Source organism: Habropoda laboriosa, unplaced genomic scaffold (assembly GCF_001263275.1).
Source record: "Habropoda laboriosa isolate 0110345459 unplaced genomic scaffold, ASM126327v1 scaffold226, whole genome shotgun sequence".
NCBI classification, from domain to species: Eukaryota; Metazoa; Arthropoda; class Insecta; order Hymenoptera; family Apidae; genus Habropoda; species Habropoda laboriosa.
The window spans coordinates 56,849-74,666 of NW_017100326.1; the positions used below are offsets into that span (position 1 = coordinate 56,849).

A 17,818-nucleotide genomic window follows, 5' to 3' on the forward strand; every position below is an offset into this window, starting at 1 on the left:
GTCCTCGAGGCTCGTACGTCCTCGACTGACGGGACTAGTGCTCTTACGACTTATCGTGCTTCGAGTCGCGTCGAGGGATGTTTCCTGGGGTCTCCTTCAACGGTGTCCTCAGGCCTGAAGAAACTGACAGCGAGATCTACCGGGTACAGCTTCCAAACCAATCCACGAGTTTCCTCCCGTTGGTAGACCGGGTGCTCGAAATCGTATATTCCCAGTAGGCTGTCGCTATGTATATATGAATAACTGGCACTGTTCTGTATACGCGAGCCAATTGTCGTAATTGGTTCCTTCGACCCGCGCGGCGCGCTTTCGGCATCAGCGTATATTATTGATAATTTATGACCTTTGAATTAACCTCTCGTTTGCCTGGCGACCCTGTTTCCTAAGCGGCTGTCCTCTCTAGGTCACAGTGATCGTATTGAACCATAAGCGGTTTTCCTCTCTATGGTTCGAAGGCGAACGAACGGTAATGAATAGAGCAAATTACAAACACTTGAGTGAAAACGACATTTACTAACACGATGCCGGAAGTTTGTATACGTAGGGATTGGAAATCAACTATCCACACCGTGATTATACACTTAAAGTAAAATATATATATTCTTAACCCTTTGCACTCCGAACCATTCTGGACGTTGGTGTTCAGCTACTCAGCGCCACTTTGCGGCAGAAACGGGCATTTACAGACCCTCGTATTATTTAGTATAGTTTTGGAACTAAGTAACTTATTATAATGATATTGGACTTATATGAATAGGTTGAAATCGAGAAATGTATATTTGCAAAAAAATCAATATTTTATTTTTTATAATTTTGTACAGTATGGTAAATTTTAAAACACTCCCCAATATGCATTGCAGGCTGATTAGTGCACGTTTGGCAATAATAAGCTGTTTGACGCCTGCCACCAGGTGTTTTCCTGTTGGAACAAACTATGCAATCCCGTTTTCTTTGTCCCACATCGGGAATATGTAATTTATTGTCTAATCTGGTGTCTTCAAAAGATGTGGATGGACGCGTTCTCGATACACGAAAATCTCCCCTCAACTGGTCAATGAGTGTCTTGACAAACTTGTGGTGCGTCATTGGCGTTTCATTATTTGTTTGTTTTGAGATGCGATACATTATGTATGAGTTAATGACACACATTTCCAACCCCCAAAAAAATAACTTCCTCCACCATTTCAGCGATTTACGGAGGAAACAATACGTCGAAGCGTATTGATCCGCACGATCCACACCACCCATATTTGCCGTGTATCCTAACACCATTTCAGGCTTATTGACTGTTACAACATGTCCACCGCGCAATGTTTTGTGGGTAGATTGTAGTTGTGTGTTGTAATAATTAGTGAGCATTGTAATAATTCTTTTGTCTTTCCACGCAAGAAGCGTATTGTTATTCTTCCTGTATGCAACTGTTTTTCTTGTTGAAAATTTTGGTTTTTTTATTTGTGTCGGTACGCCTTTTCGATTAACGTTTATGGTGCCAGTAAGATGACAATTCATCTTTAGCAATTCTTCCGCTAAAGGGATGCTAGTATAGTACCTGTCAGTGAACATGTGGTATCCTTTTGCATCAGGAACTCTATCTAATAATTTCTTATATAAATGTAGCGGAATCCTGGTGTTTACTGGAAGATCTGGCCGAGATATATTATCAGAAGTTATGCTGCCATAGTATGGAAGTATTGTAAATAAATATCCAGTTTTTGAGTCCGCCAGCGCATATATGCGCATACCCCACCTTTTTGGCTTGTTCGGATTATAGGTGATAAATGCTATTCTGCCTTTGAATTTTACAATAGATTCATCCACAGCGACTGCTTTATACGGTATGAAATATTGTCTAAATTTGCCATCTATGTGTTCTAAATAGTTGCTGACTTTTTGAATACGAGTTCTTATCGATGCATTTCTTGGCGTGGGTTTCTTCAAATGTAACATCCAAAATATCTGCATAAATCTGGCCTTAGTGAATGTTTCTGGAAAAAAAGGGATTCTACTATTGGAAGCAGTAGACCAGTATTCTTGCATGTTTGGGAGTTGAATCAATCCCATATTTAGGATAACGGCGATGAATGCTAAAAATTCTTCTTTAGTAATATCGTACCACTTGTGCCAAGTTGACTTTCGTGAAAGTTGTTTCTTTCTAATTTCTTCGTTGGCATAATTGTTTGTTTCTTTTATTATGCTGTCTACTAATTCTTCAGTAAAGTATAATGTAAAATAGTCTATGGGTTCTTTTACGTTACTCGGTAAGTGTGGTCCGGCTATTTCGCCATGCAAATCAAAATTTATCGTGGCTGGAGGAACGTCCGATTCAGTAACATCTTCCCACTCTTCACTTGACGATACGTTGCCATGTTGCGGTGTGTTTTCTTCCGTATCACTTTTATCGCTATCGCTATCTATGCGAACTCTTCGTCGCCATCTTGGTTGGACAATATCACTATCACTGCTGTCGTTTTCTCCTACAGTTAGTCTTTCTAACATGTCTGTATAGAGGTCTATCTGGAGCTCATCTTCACTACTACTTGTGTCATGAAACTCATTCGTGGTTGAACGTTTTGCCATTGTTCTAATAAAAAATATGAATAAATACATGGGTTGAAAATTTCTAATTGTTATTACTAATTCACAAGGTGATATTTACCAAAAGAGCTTTTACCAAACAATTTATTCACCAAGAGAAGAATCACTTTTCCGATTTTCTCACTCGTTAGATCTACAGTACCGGACAAATGTATTCGGACAAATGATTTCTCTTAGTTTTTATGAATAAGTCACGATATTAATATAAAATGAATTGAGCAATTTATGAAAGTCAGGGTGATAAATAATGTATGTAAACCAATTTAGCAAATTGTAACATAAAATATATATTTTGAACAATAAACAAAAATTTGATTGACAAAAGTATTCGGACAAAACTTATATCTTGAAAAAATTATAATATAAACGAATGTTATTCATGAAAATAAAAGAATAAATTAATATTTAGTAGAATAACCTCTAGAATCAATAACTGCCTGCATTCTTTTGGGCATAGATTTCAAAAGACTATTTAATGTAGCAGGAGTAATGTTTTGCCATTTTTGGCAAAGAGTGTTGTACAATTTAGCAGTATTTAGAAATTTTTCATTTTTTATGGATAGTTTCAAATGTTCCCAAAGATGTTCTATTGGATTTAGGTCCGGACTTTGCGATGGCCACTTAAGAACGTTCACATTATTTACACGAATCCAATTTTTCACGGCACAAGAGGTGTGTTTTGGATCATTATCATGTTGGAATATCCAATTTTCGTCCATGATTTCCCTTGCATGAGGCAACATGTCTGTCTCTAATATTTCTATGTACTGTTCCTTCTTCATTATACCTTTAATTTGCCGCAATGGACCAACGCCGTGACCGGAAAAGCACCCCCAAACCATAATGCTTCCTCCTCCATGTTTTACTGTGGGAATTTGATAACGCACGTTGAATCTTTGACCTTTTGGTCGACGTACCCACTGAATTCCATCAGATCCAAATAATTTAAATTTACTTTCGTCGCTGAAAAGTACATTGGACCAGTCTTCTATTGACCAATGAAGGTGTTCCTGAGCAAATTTAAGTCGGGCCATCCTATTCTTTTTCGAAATCAATGGTTTCTTTACTCCATGTCGTCCATGTAACCCAAAAGACATTAGACGACGTCGTACTGTACGCACACTAACGTCCAAGTCGTCAGTTTCGATTAAACTTCTATGGATCTCTACTGCAGTCCTCCTGGGATCAGCAATTGACAGACGTCGTATTTGCCTGTCTTGTCTAATCGAGGTCTTTTTCGGACGGCCAGACTTGAATTTATTTTCTAAGTGTCCTCGTTCTTGAAATCGCTTTTGAATGCAGTACACGGTTTGTTTTGCGATGTTAAAGCGTCGGGAAACGTCACATATGGATTCACCATTTTGTAAAGCATTTACAACCTGTTCCTTCATATATTTCGGTAAACTTTGTCCTCGCACCATCTTCGTAAGAATAGAATAAAAGCACAAGAAAAGAATTTAACAAATATATCAGCATTAAAAAATAAATTACACGCATAAATGAAACGTCCGAATACTTTTGTCCAAGCAAATTCGAATAAAACCTATCTTATACGTAATATAGAGTAAATATCTACCTCTAATTTCCTCGTGAGCTAGCTTTCAACTAATCGAAAACAAAACACAGAGTGGCCTTCTCCCACCAACAATGTCATAGTGTAGAGAAACAAAAATATTTTTGTCCGAATTCATTTGTCCGGTACTGTATGTATACTGCTCGACGCTTCAAACCAGACTGAGCTCAGCTTTGAAAATCTTTTCCTCCAGATTTAGACTTGTTTATTTGTACTTATAAATCTCACTATACAGTGCGTGCTATGTTCGCATACCGACCTTTCTTCTACAAATTCCCCTTATCGCTCTTTTCAAGTGGCGGCGAGAAGTGCTCGGACCGTCGCGAGCACGCCTCTCACGTTCTCGTCTGACACAAAACCCGCTGACATTTCTTGTAATTTTATCTGACATCTTAGTAATTTTAATATATTTTGATTTGACTTCTTGTGCCATTTCAAAAGAAAACTTCAGAGAAACATGCATGTCTCAAAAAGTTGCGCTGAAATAACTCAATTCCCCGTAATCACTAATAAACTTTAATGTCCCATGAGAGGGGACATCCGAGTGATATGCTAGAATTACGATGTCCCATGAGAGGGGACAGCGGAGTGCAAAGGGTTAAAAGAGAGTTACACTATAAACGTACAATGTGAGAATAGAACTAGAACTAAGAATTAGAACTAACGCGGAGTTACGATACAGTGGATTGAGTCGAATTAGTCTGAGCTAGTAAGGAGTCGGCGGTGAACTGCGGCAGAATGCCGCTGCGCTGAGTATACTATCTGGAGTGCGCCGGTTGGTGGAAGTATTGCTGATCGGTGGGGGTAACGCTCGAGGCTTGCCTACCGTTCGGGTGGCGAGAGTGCCATCTATCGGAAGGTCGCAGCGTCCTGCTTTACTCTGTACTATTGTGCGGTCGGTAATTTATTCTAAGAGTTGTTCTTACATCCTATGGTATTTTATCGTATGGGCTATTCTTACATCTACGGTCGGTAATTTATCGTATAAGTTGTTCTTATATCTATGGTACATTACTCTTATATTGTAAAAAAAACTGGGTATATTTTATAGTCTGTAGTGCTTGTTCTGGGGTTTGGTGTGGGGGTTTCTGGGGTAGGTGTTGTGGGGGGTATCCTTGGATGTTCTTCGGGCTGTAGAATTTGTGCTGGAGATGTGTCCCGGTGTTGGTGTTGTTTGTTTCCTCGGAGAAGGAGGAGTTGGGCGACAGAGTCCCAAATTGCTCCTATGAGGTAGAGGCTCCATCCATATACGGTATGTAGTGCGTATCCGTTGATGAGTGTGTCCAGCAAGAGTTTGACGAGGCCGGCTGCAAGGTAGATGCCCATGCAACCGGCTGTGATGGATCCGAATGTCGTGAACATTGCCCATACTTTTCTCGTGGTCGACTCTGCTATTTTGGTTAGTGAGTCGTCGTCCAAGAGGCTGTTCATGTGTATTGATCCTGGTGGAATTGTTTTTCCTGATGCTCCGTGGGCCATTATGTGTAGCGTTGCCGGTTTTTCTATGGGAAATAGGATGTGATCTTGGAGCTCGCTTATTTGTTGCTGCGTGTAGATTCCGCTGGATGCCAAATGTTCTGGAGTTTTGTACTTCCAGGTGGGTTGCGTTAGTGGTTGAATAGCTGGTGGTGGAATGCTTTCCACCAGTTTTGGTGTGCGTCTGTACCACGTGTCATGTATGTGGAACATGACGGGTAGGAGTTCGTTGCAGTCAATTGGTGTTGCGGTTCTTACGAGAATTTTGTTCTTTGGTTTCATGTAAAATGTAGAGTTTCTGACAGTGACTGGAAGTTCGTTGTAACATATGTCGGTGTGTCGAATGGTGCATTCTACTGGTATGCACTTGATTAGGTGCAGTTACTGCCATATATTCTGGTTTCTTCATTATTGTGTAAGCGAATTCATCTGGTTGAATTTGGGCGAGTGATAGTGCGTTCCTGAGGATTTGCTGTTCCAGAATGCATTTTTTTTTGGATGATATTCGTGTATAGTTCGTTTAGCTGTGTTTTCAAGTGTTTCTCGACGTAGATGAATTTGCTGTTCACATAGGTTAGAATGTCGAGATTGTTTACTTCCGTTTTAGTTTTTGATTTGAACGTGTTCTCTTTGTTTGTTGCTAAGACGTATAACTTGGGATGTTCTGTTCGAAGGAGATGGTATCCGCAAATTGGGAGTATTGTTGTTGTAGTCAATGCGAACGTGGTGTCTGTAAATGTCATCGTGAAGATGGTGGGCTCTGGATGTTAGTCTGGTGGGCTCAGTTTTGTTGCGAGTCCCTCGTACAGGACGTCGTATCTCTCGAAGTGGCAACTGTCCTCTGGGATGGCTGTCCAGAAGGTGGACTCCCCATTGACGTCGCTGCAGGCCTCGTCCTGTACTGGACAAAGGTGTCCTGATGGGAGGATTATCTGTCCGGTGTTGAATCTGACGGCCGTTCTGAATTCTGAGAGTGTGAACGTGATCGATGCCTGGACGATTACGTTTTCCCATGTACCGTAAGGGTCACTGTATTGTGCGCCGGTACATTTTCCATCCGTTGATGTCGTGCCTGCCAGGGTGATGCTGCGAGTGTTCGTTGTATTAGGCCGTAACCCTATTATGCGGTCCGTTGCGGAGAATTGGATTTGTCCGGTATGATGTATTTGGTAACAGAGATCTTTGGATACCTTTATTAGGTATTCCCTTTGTCCTCCTTGCACTGCTGCGATGTGAGAGTACATACCGCAGTAAAATATTGTTCTATCTATTTTTATTTTGCACTGTTTCACTGTCACACTGGTATACTCCGCTAATTGTAGGAGCTGTATGAATTGTTTTTCCTTTTTTGGGTCGTTGCGCGGCACCTCACAGTCACCAATGTTTGTTAACGCGAGGGTCGTAATGTTTAATGATTGTCCGGCACAATCGTATGCTACGAGTGCGTAGCACGTGGCTCACGCGAACGTTAGTATCACTGGGATGCACTTGGTGGGCAACATTTTGAAGTTCGTTGCTTGAAGTCTGGGGTTGGTTTGTGTCCGATGGTTGGTGTACCGAAGATGATATACCTTTCGTTGGGGTATGGGTGGGGGGTCGGGTAGTGGGGTTTTCACTGGTGGGGGAGCACTGTTTTTTGATTTTTCACTTGAAGTGTCTTTTCTTTTCTTGCCCTGCTCGCCGGATCGTCATTTATGGTACTTACACATTTTTAGTTTATTTGTATGGATTACCTTATACTTATTCTTAATCTTAATCTTAACGTTGTCTTTCGACAATACTTCTACTATTTCAAATGGGCCTGAATATTGTTTGTCAAACTTCCCTTTTTACGGTTCTTTTAACCCTTTGCGCTCGAAACCTTTTTCGCTCGAGCGAACTAGCAACTCGAGAGGAGTTAGTTATTCTCGCTTATTTCATAAATTTTTTACTGTTAGCTTAAACATCCAATGATTTCAGACACAATATAACACTTTAAACTTGTATATTTTAACATTTTACATATCTTCAGAGTTCAAAGAAAGAAATTGATTACACATTACATTCTATATTTTTGCATCGTATGGTATTTTATAAAACAATCTCCGAGATGCATCCTTGGTTTCTTGGGGCAAGTGTCACAGTAATATACAGTTTGTTGCCTTTTGCCAGGGTTGGTTCGTTGGGAACAAACCTTGCAATCCCTTTTACTTCCCATTAGTATAACATGGAGCTTCCCATTTAATCGGATATTTTCAGAGCCGCTCTGCGAGGTAGAAGCTCGCGGTTGTTTTTGCCGGAAATCTCCTCTCAACTGATCAACTAAAGTTTTCAAGTATTGCAGGTGACTAAGCGGCCGTTCGTTTCTCTGCTTCTTTGCTGAATTATAGAGAATATATGAATTGATACAGCAGACCTCTAAACCCCAGAAAAATAGCTTTCGCCACCATTTTATGGATTTTCTTAGGAAACAATATGTCGAGGCCAATTGGTCAGCCCGATCAACGCCGTTCATATATTTGATGTAATTGACAATAACATTAGGTTTTTTTACACAAACTTCAACACCTCCCCGTGAAATTCTTTTTACGGGAGTTATTTCCGCATTATTCCACGTGGACAAAGCCGTCACAGTCCTCTTGTTCTTCCATGCAACAACCAAAGTATTGCCCCTGCGATATGCAACTGTGGATTTATTTTGGAATTTTGGTTTTTTTATCTCACAAGGCAGGTGCTTCCTATTTGTTGTTACGTCCGGGATTCCGGTTAAGGAATGCAACGATATTTCTATCGTTATCTCGACCGAACGACACAAGGAACAATTTTTCTCCTTCCACACAGCGCGTACGTCTATGTCTGATGGCGGGACTGCGATGATGGTCTGGGCGCGTAGAATCCGCTTATTGTCGATCCAAGTCCAGGGGAATCAACCTCCACGTGATTCCGTTCCGTTGGAGTCCTTGATCGAGGATGGGAGTTGTTTCAACTCCGAGAGGCCAGCGTCCCTGAGATGCTGGTCGGTGATATTCGCGCACTATTTTACGCAGTTGGTACTTGAAACCGGCGCGTCGCGTACGCGGCATTAACCCTGATGTGCTTGTCGCGTAATAACTTAGACCGCGCAGCTAAGTCAGCGCCTCAGTCTAAGATCTTACTCTCGATGCTCTCTTAACAATGGTCGCCGTGCAGCTAAGTCAGCACCGCCGCAACTTATTGTAAGAAGAGTGTCGTAATGCACTAGAGTTATGAATTGGATATTGAATCAAATATACTGGAAGTAGATATACGAGATATATGTATTAACCTAAGAATGATTACAGATATATGGAACTTAGATTAATTAACGCTAGATATAGTAAAACTCGGGAATAGAACGATTTCGGAACGCGATGGCCAGAGTAGGTCCTCGGATGGATTCTACTTGACGGAGACGGAGGCTCTGGGTCTCTCGCCTTGTGACTGTGTACTACAGACCGCGACTGCAGACTGATCGGTTGTCGCTTCTTTTATACTATTGTTTTGTAGGTGCGGGAATCGAGGGAATAAAGGGTGGCGTGTGAATGTTATTGATGTGGTTTTGTTTAGGCTGGAGATAAGATAGGAGTGGAATTTGGTTTGGGCCAAGGATGTTTATGGGAAGATAAGGAGTTGGTTCGGACGGATGTTTATGGGAGATAGGATTGGAATGTTCGGTTATGTTTTGGAGTGGAGTCGGAGTGTGCTTATGACTAATTATTATATATGTCTTAAAGCTAATTCAATCGTCGGTATACTCGACGTCGCAATATGTCTTATCACTAATTCAATCGTCGGTGTAGCCGACGTCACACCTCCCCCCCTGGGGCAAGAATTTCACCATAGGTGAAATTGTTCCTTGTCTCTGTGTTGGTGGGTTTTGGGGTTGCGAGGGAAATATCGAGCAGCTGTCGTTTCTGTGTATGGCCGTCTCTACTTCCGTGGGGGTGGTATTGGGGGTCACTACACTGATGCACTCGTGGGTAATTTGTTGTGGGTTATGGCCACTGGTAGTGTTCTGATCACGTGTGTTGAGGTATATGCAAAAGTGTGCGAGGGAGCTCCATACAGCGGTGACGAGGCGGAGGCTCCATCCGTAGGCCGCATGAAGGGCTATCCCGTTCAGGATGGTTTCGATGATTAGTTTTATGATCCTGAATGTGATGTAGACTCCTATGACTCCTGCGCTGATTGACCCGAACGTGATGAATCCAGTCCAAAGGCGTTTGGCGGTGGATTCAGCGATCTTCTGCAGTGCAGACTCATCCAGGAGGTTTGACATCTGTAAGGTATTCGCGCTGAATGCTCTGCCTGATGCTCCTTGTGCCATTGAGTTGATGATGGAGGATTTCTCCACAGGGAACATTATATGTTCCTTCAGGCGGTTGAGGTCGTCCGTAGAGTATATTCCCGCACTGGCGAGGTTGTACGGATCTATGTAGTGCCATTTGAATTTTGATATGGATTGCAGCGGAATAGGTGGTATGCTGTCTACCGGCTTGGGGAGGAAGCGATACCATGTTCCGTGTATTTTGTACATTGGTGGCATGATGTCGTTACAATCTCTTCGAGTCCCGTGTCGTGTGAGTATTCTGTTCTTTGGTGTGAGGAAATATGATTCATTTCTATATAGTACCGGAAGTTCGTTGTAGCATTCTTCCGTACTCCTCGTCTGACATGTGACGGGAATGCATTTCACGATGTGGAGTACCTCTCCGGAGGGGACAGCGAGGTATCCTGGTTCCTTGGTGATGGTGGTGGCCACGTCCTGGGGGGCCACATGAATTAGTGTAAGCGCGTTCTGGATTAGTTGCTTTTCCATCGCGCAACGCTGCTTCATTAAATTTTGGTAGAGGCTCTTTATTTGGGTTTTGATATGTTTTTCTACGTAAACGAATTTGGTGTTTACGTAGGTGAAAATGTCCAAATTGTTTATGGGAATTGAATTTTTAGCCTTGAACCTTCCGGCAGCTGCGACCTCTAGGACGAAGAGTTTCGGATGTTCTGTTTTGATTAATGTGTAGCCGCATAGCGTGAGCTGGCCTGTTCTTGCTAGTGGGAATGTAGTGTCTCCCGTGACGGCTGAGTAAACTGTTGGGTCGGTTCGGTCTTCTGGTATGATTTTCGTTGCTTTTCCGTCGAATAGCACGTCATAGTTCTGGAATTTGCAGTAGTCGTGGGGTGCTGTTTCCCAGTATGTGAAGCCATCTTCGTTGTCCAGACAATGGCCGGATTGCTAGCGGCATTGTTGGCCTGACTTGAGAATTATCTTGTCGTCGGAGAGTCTTACTGGTGTTGTATAGGATTTAAGTGTGATCTTCACCAATGCCTGAACCACGACGTTCGTCCAGGTTCCGTATGGGTTTCCGTACGTTGAGCCATCGCAGCGTCCTTCTGGTCCAATGTTTCCGGCCAATGTGAGTGAGTGGGTTGTGGTAGAGTTGGGCCGGATGCCTGTTATTTGTGCTGCCTGTGTGATGAGAGTTGATCCGGTGGTGTGTAATAATTGGCAAGCTTCTCTTGGTGTGGTTTGGATGTACTGGTGTCGCCCATTATGTACGACTGAGATGTGTGAGTGCATGCCACAGTAATATATCGTCCGATCAATCTCGACATGACACTGTATTACTGGGGCGTTGTTGAAATCGGCCAGTTGAAGAAGCTGGATGTCGGTTGGCTTATAGCTTATGCTGGAATCCTCTGAACTGCAGGGGATTGGATCGATGATGGAGAATGTTGTAGTATTGAGAGTTGAGCCGCTGCAATCGTGGCCGATGAGCGTAGTTTATGAGGTGATGATGGCGCAGAGTATTAGCGCAAAAGGAACCATTGTTGCTGTTGGAGTGCTGGTTGTAGAATGTTTCTGCCTCGTGCTGCTCGGTGATTTATAGTTGTCTTGCCGAATATGGGAAGGGGAATGATGTGGGCTTTGACGGCAGTGATACACCGTGGAGGGGGTATGTGACGTCGCTCGTTTAAGTTTGTTTGCGTGTACAGTACGCGATCCGTTCTTATAGCTAATTTGGACGTTGTTATTATCTAAATTTTGAAGGACGGCGAATGGTCCGGTATATTCGGCGTCGAGTTTTCCCTTTCGGGGCTCTTTCAGGAGGAAGACCTCGTCTCCCGGAGAGAATTGCTGCTGATTGACCTTCCTATCGTAATAGGATTTAGATTTTGCTTTGGCCTGATTCAAATTATTCCTGGCCTGGTTTATGGCGTCGATAAGTTTTGTTTGGAGATTGTGGAGATAATAGTTGTAGGATTCGTCGTTGGTGACGTCGGGAAGAGGGATGGATGATGGGACACGTGCGAGGCGCCCGAACACCAGCTCGTGTGGGGTGAATCTCATGGCCTCGTGAACGCTGGTGTTATAGCTAAACATCGCTAAGTCCAGCCATTCGTCCCAGTTACTATTTTTAATATAGTGTTTTAAATATTCTGTGAGTACGTGATGGGATCGTTCTATGGACCCGTTGCTCTGGGGATGGAAAGCAGTCGTTTTGCAGTGATTTATGCGGAATCGTTTAGCTATTACTCGGAATAGTGAACTCATGAAATTGGAACCCTGGTCGGTTAAAATGGCTTTCGGCGTACCGAAACGGCAAATGAATTTGTTAACAAACGCATCGGCCGTGCTCACGGCGTTTGGGTTTTGGAGAGGAATAGCCAGGGAGTACTTAGTTAGGAGGTCTTGGATTGTCAGGATGTAGCTGTTTTCAGAGGGAGTTGTAGGGAGCGGACCCACGATATCCAGGGAGACTTTGTCGAATGCCTGTCCTGGAGTGTCGGTTAAAGTTATGGGCTGTCTGGTCTTTACGCGTTGGAGTTTCTGTATCTGGCAGCTAGGGTACGAGGTTACGAAATTTTGAACGTCGGTTTTGAGCGTCGGCCAATAATATTTTTCGCGAATTCGTTTGTAGGGTTTTGTAATACCTTTGTGTCCACCGAAAGCGGATACGTGGTTTTCAGTGATGATGTCGCGTTTTAACTCCGTTGGAGGAATTTGTATTTCGTTTGTATAAATGAAAATTTGAGTCTGTGTTGTTGCAAACAAGTCGATAAGCGCGTCGTAAATTTCTGTCCAAGAGACGTCGTCTATCGCGGAACGTGAGATGCTGATTGTTTGGAGGTTTAATTCTGTCGCAACGTTGTACAGTGAGCGAAGGCATTCAATGACATCGTCGTGTGTGGCTGTGTGAGTGGGAGTTGATTTGCATGGTAAGAGGATGGGGTTGTGTGAACCGTTCTTATTTAATTTGGCGCGACAGAATGTTAGGTCTTTTGTTGGCCCGAGTTTGTTTTGTTGAGCTAATTCTATGGAACCGGTGTCGAGTGGCTGTCCGTTCTGTGTGATGAAGCATGCAATATTATCTATTCTCATTGTTAATCGGTCGCGTATGTAAACTGTGGTCCTGCGGCTTTCGTGCGGGTCTACGTAGTCTGATTGGAATAATGGCGTATCGTCGGCGTCGTCGTCGGTGTCGGATGCAGGTGGAAATGTGCTTTGAAGTGATGCGTTAGGTTCTGAGGAACTGCATGCCGGTGTCGGTGTGAGGGGGTCTGGAGGAGGCGGTGTGTGGTGGGAGGGAGGTGAGTCTGTGAAGGCCGAAAGGTTGAATAATTCCATACCGGAGGAGTCGGAGCTTATTGGTAGGACTGGAATAGGGTTTCGTGAGAGCGCGTCAGCGTTTGTGTTATGTCTGCCGGCTTTGTAAACTACGAGGGTAGTCCCAGAAGTACCCGACCTAACAAAGAAAACACAAAAAATTTGGGGAAAAGTATCTTTATTTCTCTACATAGTCTCCTTTTAGCTCGATACACTTTTCCCAGCGATGTTCAATAGCTTCAATACCCTGTTTATAGTAAGAATCGTCGAGCTCCTCAAAATAGCCATCAACCGCAGATCCCACCTCTTCATATTTGGCAAATCTTTTACCACCGAGCCATTTTTTCAAGTTTGGAAACAGAAAATAATCCGAGGGGGCTAAATCTGGCGAATAGGGTGCGTGAAGAAGCAATTCGAACTTTAACTCATTGATTTTGGCCATCGCGATAACGGATGTGTGAACTGGTGCATTGTCTTGATGAAACAAAATTTTCTTTTTCGCCGTTTTTTCTTGATTTCATCACTCAAACGCTGCAATAAGTTCGCATAATACTCGCCGTTGATTGTTCTTCCTTTTTGAAGATAATCAATGAAAATTATCCCACGCGCATCCCAAAAAACTGACGCCATGATCTTGCCTGCAGATGGAACTGTCTTCGCCTTCTTTGGAGCCGATTCTCCCCTTTCAGTCCATTGTTTTGACTGTTCCTTTGTCTCAAGTGATGGACCCATGTTTCATCCATGGTTATGTATCGACGCAAAAACTCTGCTTTATTGCTGTGAAACTTCGCCAAACACTCGATTGAAACATCCTCACGACGCTGTTTTTGTTCGGCTGTGAGCAAATGCGGCACCTATCTTGCGCACAGCTTTGTCATGTCCAAATTTTCAGTCAATATGCGATGTACAGCACTTTTTGAAATGCCTACCATGTCTGCTAGCTCGCGCACTTTCAGTCGACGGTCATCCAATACCATTTTGTGGATTTTCTTCACCATTTCTGGCGTGGTCACCTCATTTGGTCGACCACTGCGACGTTCGTCTTGGCAGCTCGTACGGCCTCGTTTAAACTCTGCCACCCAATATTTTACTGTTGTAAACGAAGGAGCAGACTCCCCCAGAGTAGAATCTAACTCCGCTTTGATATCGGTTGGACTGAGGCCTTTCAAATGAAAGTATTGTATCACATAACGATGACCAATTTTTTCCATGTTTACAAATTCACCGAGAGCGTTCACTGTTGATGGCTGCCAGACAAATACTGAACAACGTAGCGTCGTCAAACTTCAAACTTAAGCTTTATAAAGTTGGTATTTTCTAAGATAGTCATTTTTTTTCCAAAAAACAACCGCCATCTATACGTCAGGTCGGGTACTTCTGGGACTACCCTCGTATCTGTCCCACCTCTTCATATTTGGCAAATCTTTTACCACCGAGCCATTTTTTCAAGTTTGGAAACAGAAAATAATCCGAGGGGGCTAAATCTGGCGAATAGGGTGCGTGAAGAAGCAATTCGAACTTTAACTCATTGATTTTGGCCATCGCGATAACGGATGTGTGAACTGGTGCATTGTCTTGATGAAACAAAATTTTCTTTTTCGCCGTTTTTTCTTGATTTCATCACTCAAACGCTGCAATAAGTTCGCATAATACTCGCCGTTGATTGTTCTTCCTTTTTGAAGATAATCAATGAAAATTATCCCACGCGCATCCCAAAAAACTGACGCCATGATCTTGCCTGCAGATGGAACTGTCTTCGCCTTCTTTGGAGCCGATTCTCCCCTTTCAGTCCATTGTTTTGACTGTTCCTTTGTCTCAGGTGTCAAGTGATGGACCCATGTTTCATCCATGGTTATGTATCGACGCAAAAACTCTGCTTTATTGCTGTGAAACTTCGTCAAACACTCGATTGAAACATCCTCACGTCGCTGTTTTTGTTCGGCTGTGAGCAAACGCGGCACTCATCTTGCGCACAGCTTTGTCATGTCCAAATTTTCAGTCAATATGCGATGTACAGCACTTTTTGAAATGCCTACCATGTCTGCTAGCTCGCGCACTTTCAGTCGACGGTCATCCAATACCATTTTGTGGATTTTCTTCACCATTTCTGGCGTGGTCACCTCATTTGGTCGACCACTGCGACGTTCGTCTTGGCAGCTCGTACGGCCTCGTTTAAACTCTGCCACCCAATATCTTACTGTTGTAAACGAAGGAGCAGACTCCCCCAGAGTAGAATCTAACTGCGCTTTGATATCTGTTGGACTGAGGCCTTTCAAATGAAAGTATTGTATCACATAACGATGACCAATTTTTTCCATGTTTACAAATTCACCGAGAGCGTTCACTATTGATGGCTGCCAGACAAATACTGAACAACGTAGCGTCGTCAAACTTCAAACTTAAGCTTTATAAGGTTGGTATTTTCTACGATAGTCATTTTTTTCAAAAAACAACCGCCATCTATACGTCAGGTCGGGTACTTCTGGGACTACCCTCGTATTTTGTAGTCGTATTCGGCGAGTTTTAATCGCCAACGGAGCAGACGCGAGGAGGGATCCTTCACAGAATTCATCCACACCAACGGTCGGTGATCAGTTATCAGTGTAAACTGATGACCGTATACGTATGGTCTGAAGTGTTGGACTGCGTTGACGATCGCTAAACATTCTTTTTCTATTGTCGAATAATTGAGTTCGGCGCCGTGGAGAAGTCGCGTCGCGTATGCGATTGGTTTGTTGCAACCGGGTTCTCCTTGGCTGAGCACTGCTCCTAGGGCGTAACCCGAAGTGTCGGTTGTGATATTAAATGATTTCGAGAAGTCTAGGTATTGTAAGATAGGCTCGGAACAAAGGGCTGTGCTTAGCGTGTCGAAGGAGCGTTGCTGATCGGGACCCCACACGAACTTGGCGTCCTTGCGTAGGAGACTCGTGAGGGGTTTGGAAATCTGCGAGAATTTGTCGATAACCCGCCTGTAGTATCCTGCCAGGCCGAGGAATTCGCGAACGTTTTTTGCATGTTTAGGTGTTGGGAACTCTTTTACTGCAATTACCTTCTCGGAAGACGGTCTTACTCCTGTTTCGCCGATTATGTGTCCCAAATATGCGACTTCGCGATGCAGGAATCCGCATTTGGACGGTTGCAGTTTTAGGTTTGCGCGGCGCAGACGTTCTGCGAGCTTGTTAAATTTGGAGCGATGCTCCGAAAGGGATCTCGCGTAAATGACGATGTCGTCTAAATATACGAAAAGTTCGTTGCCTTGAAGACCGCTCAGGACATTGTCCATGAGCCGTTGGAAAGTGGCCGGTGCATTTTTGAGACCGAAAGGCATGCGGCAGAACTCGTAGTGTCCATAAGGTGTCGAGAAGGCGGTCTTCTCAGCATCGGCCTTCTCCATTCCGATCTGGTGGAATCCGCTTGCCAAGTCGAATGCGCTAAAATACTTGGCGCTTCCAAGCTAATCTAAGATCTCGAGGATGCTTGGCAAGGGGTATACATCCGAAATGGATTTTCAGGTTCAGAGCGCGATAGTCGATGACCATTCGCCATCGCTTGTTGCCGGATTCGTCCGGTTTCTTGGGAACGATCCACAAGGGGGAATTGTACGGAGAGTTTGACGGTTGGACTATTTTATTGTCCAATAGCTCTTTCATTTGGGTATTGATTTCCGCCTTGTGGATCGGTGGATATCGATATTGTTTGACGTGCGTTGGCACATCGTCAGACGTTGGAATTGTGTGGGTTACCACATCGGTTTTTCCCAGCATGTCCCCGGGGAGATGGAAGAGGTCGTAGTTACTGCTTACTAGCTCTTTTACGTGGTCAAGCTCCTCGCTGTTCAAATGAGTATGGCTAATTATGCCCATGATTTCGGAGATTCTTTCAGCGGGAAGTTTGGTCGAGATTGCAAAGGATTTGAAATTGAGATTTTGAGATTGGTCCTCCCTTGAATCCATGTTGATCAAGGGGGCAGTAGATTTGGAATTGAGATTTTGAGATTGGTCCTCCCTTGAATCCATGTTGGTCAAGGGGGCAGTTGATTTGGAATTAGATTTTAGATTTGGCGAAGTCGTAAACAACGTCAGGACCTCTTCCAACTCCATGGAGGGCATGGTTAAGGTAACGTCTGACGAAGTGGTGTTAACGCAACGCATAACCGCCTTGCCGTGCCTGTAGCGCACGAGGCAGTCGAAAGTATGGACGCCGGGCGCAAGGTCCACCCTCGGAGCGTAGCCATATTTGGGTCCGGTGACCCGAATTGAGATGCTCGAAACGGTTCGAGCCGGGATCGTGGTTACTTCGACGTTAGAGAATGGAATGGTCCTACCTTTCCACTCAATGCGCGCCTGCGTGTAGTCGGCGATGTCTCCCAGGCACATGAAACTCGTCCCGAGGATTCCATCCGTTTCAATGGGGAATGTGTCGGGGACCACGTGGAATACGATGTCGTAGTCCAATAGGTTCACGCTGACGGCGCCGAGGGTGGTTGTGGATCCATTCGTGACTCCGGAGATGCGTAAGATGTGCTGCTTGTCGATGCTTACGCCGTGGTGCAAGGCAGATGCCTTGATGAG

General features: G+C 43.9%; 2 protein-coding genes and 1 pseudogene across 2 annotated transcripts; all 3 read right to left on the reverse strand.

Annotated features, from left to right (window-relative positions):
- Positions 1–813: 813 nt before the first annotated feature.
- LOC108574406 (piggyBac transposable element-derived protein 4-like) lies at positions 814–2,587 on the reverse strand (the record flags this gene model as incomplete). Its single annotated transcript, XM_017936990.1, has 1 exon — positions 814–2,587. A coding segment is annotated over exon 1 (1,764 nt), but the record flags the coding sequence as incomplete, so codon positions are not given.
- Positions 2,588–13,511: 10,924 nt separating this feature from the next.
- On the reverse strand, positions 13,512–15,781 carry LOC108574409 (annotated as a pseudogene).
- Positions 13,711–14,566, reverse strand: LOC108574410 (putative uncharacterized protein FLJ37770). Its single transcript, XM_017936994.1, has one exon. The coding sequence runs from the start codon at positions 14,456–14,458 to the stop codon at positions 14,102–14,104; it is 357 nt and encodes a 118-aa protein (XP_017792483.1). The 5' UTR covers positions 14,459–14,566; the 3' UTR covers positions 13,711–14,101.
- Positions 15,782–17,818: the final 2,037 nt, after the last annotated feature.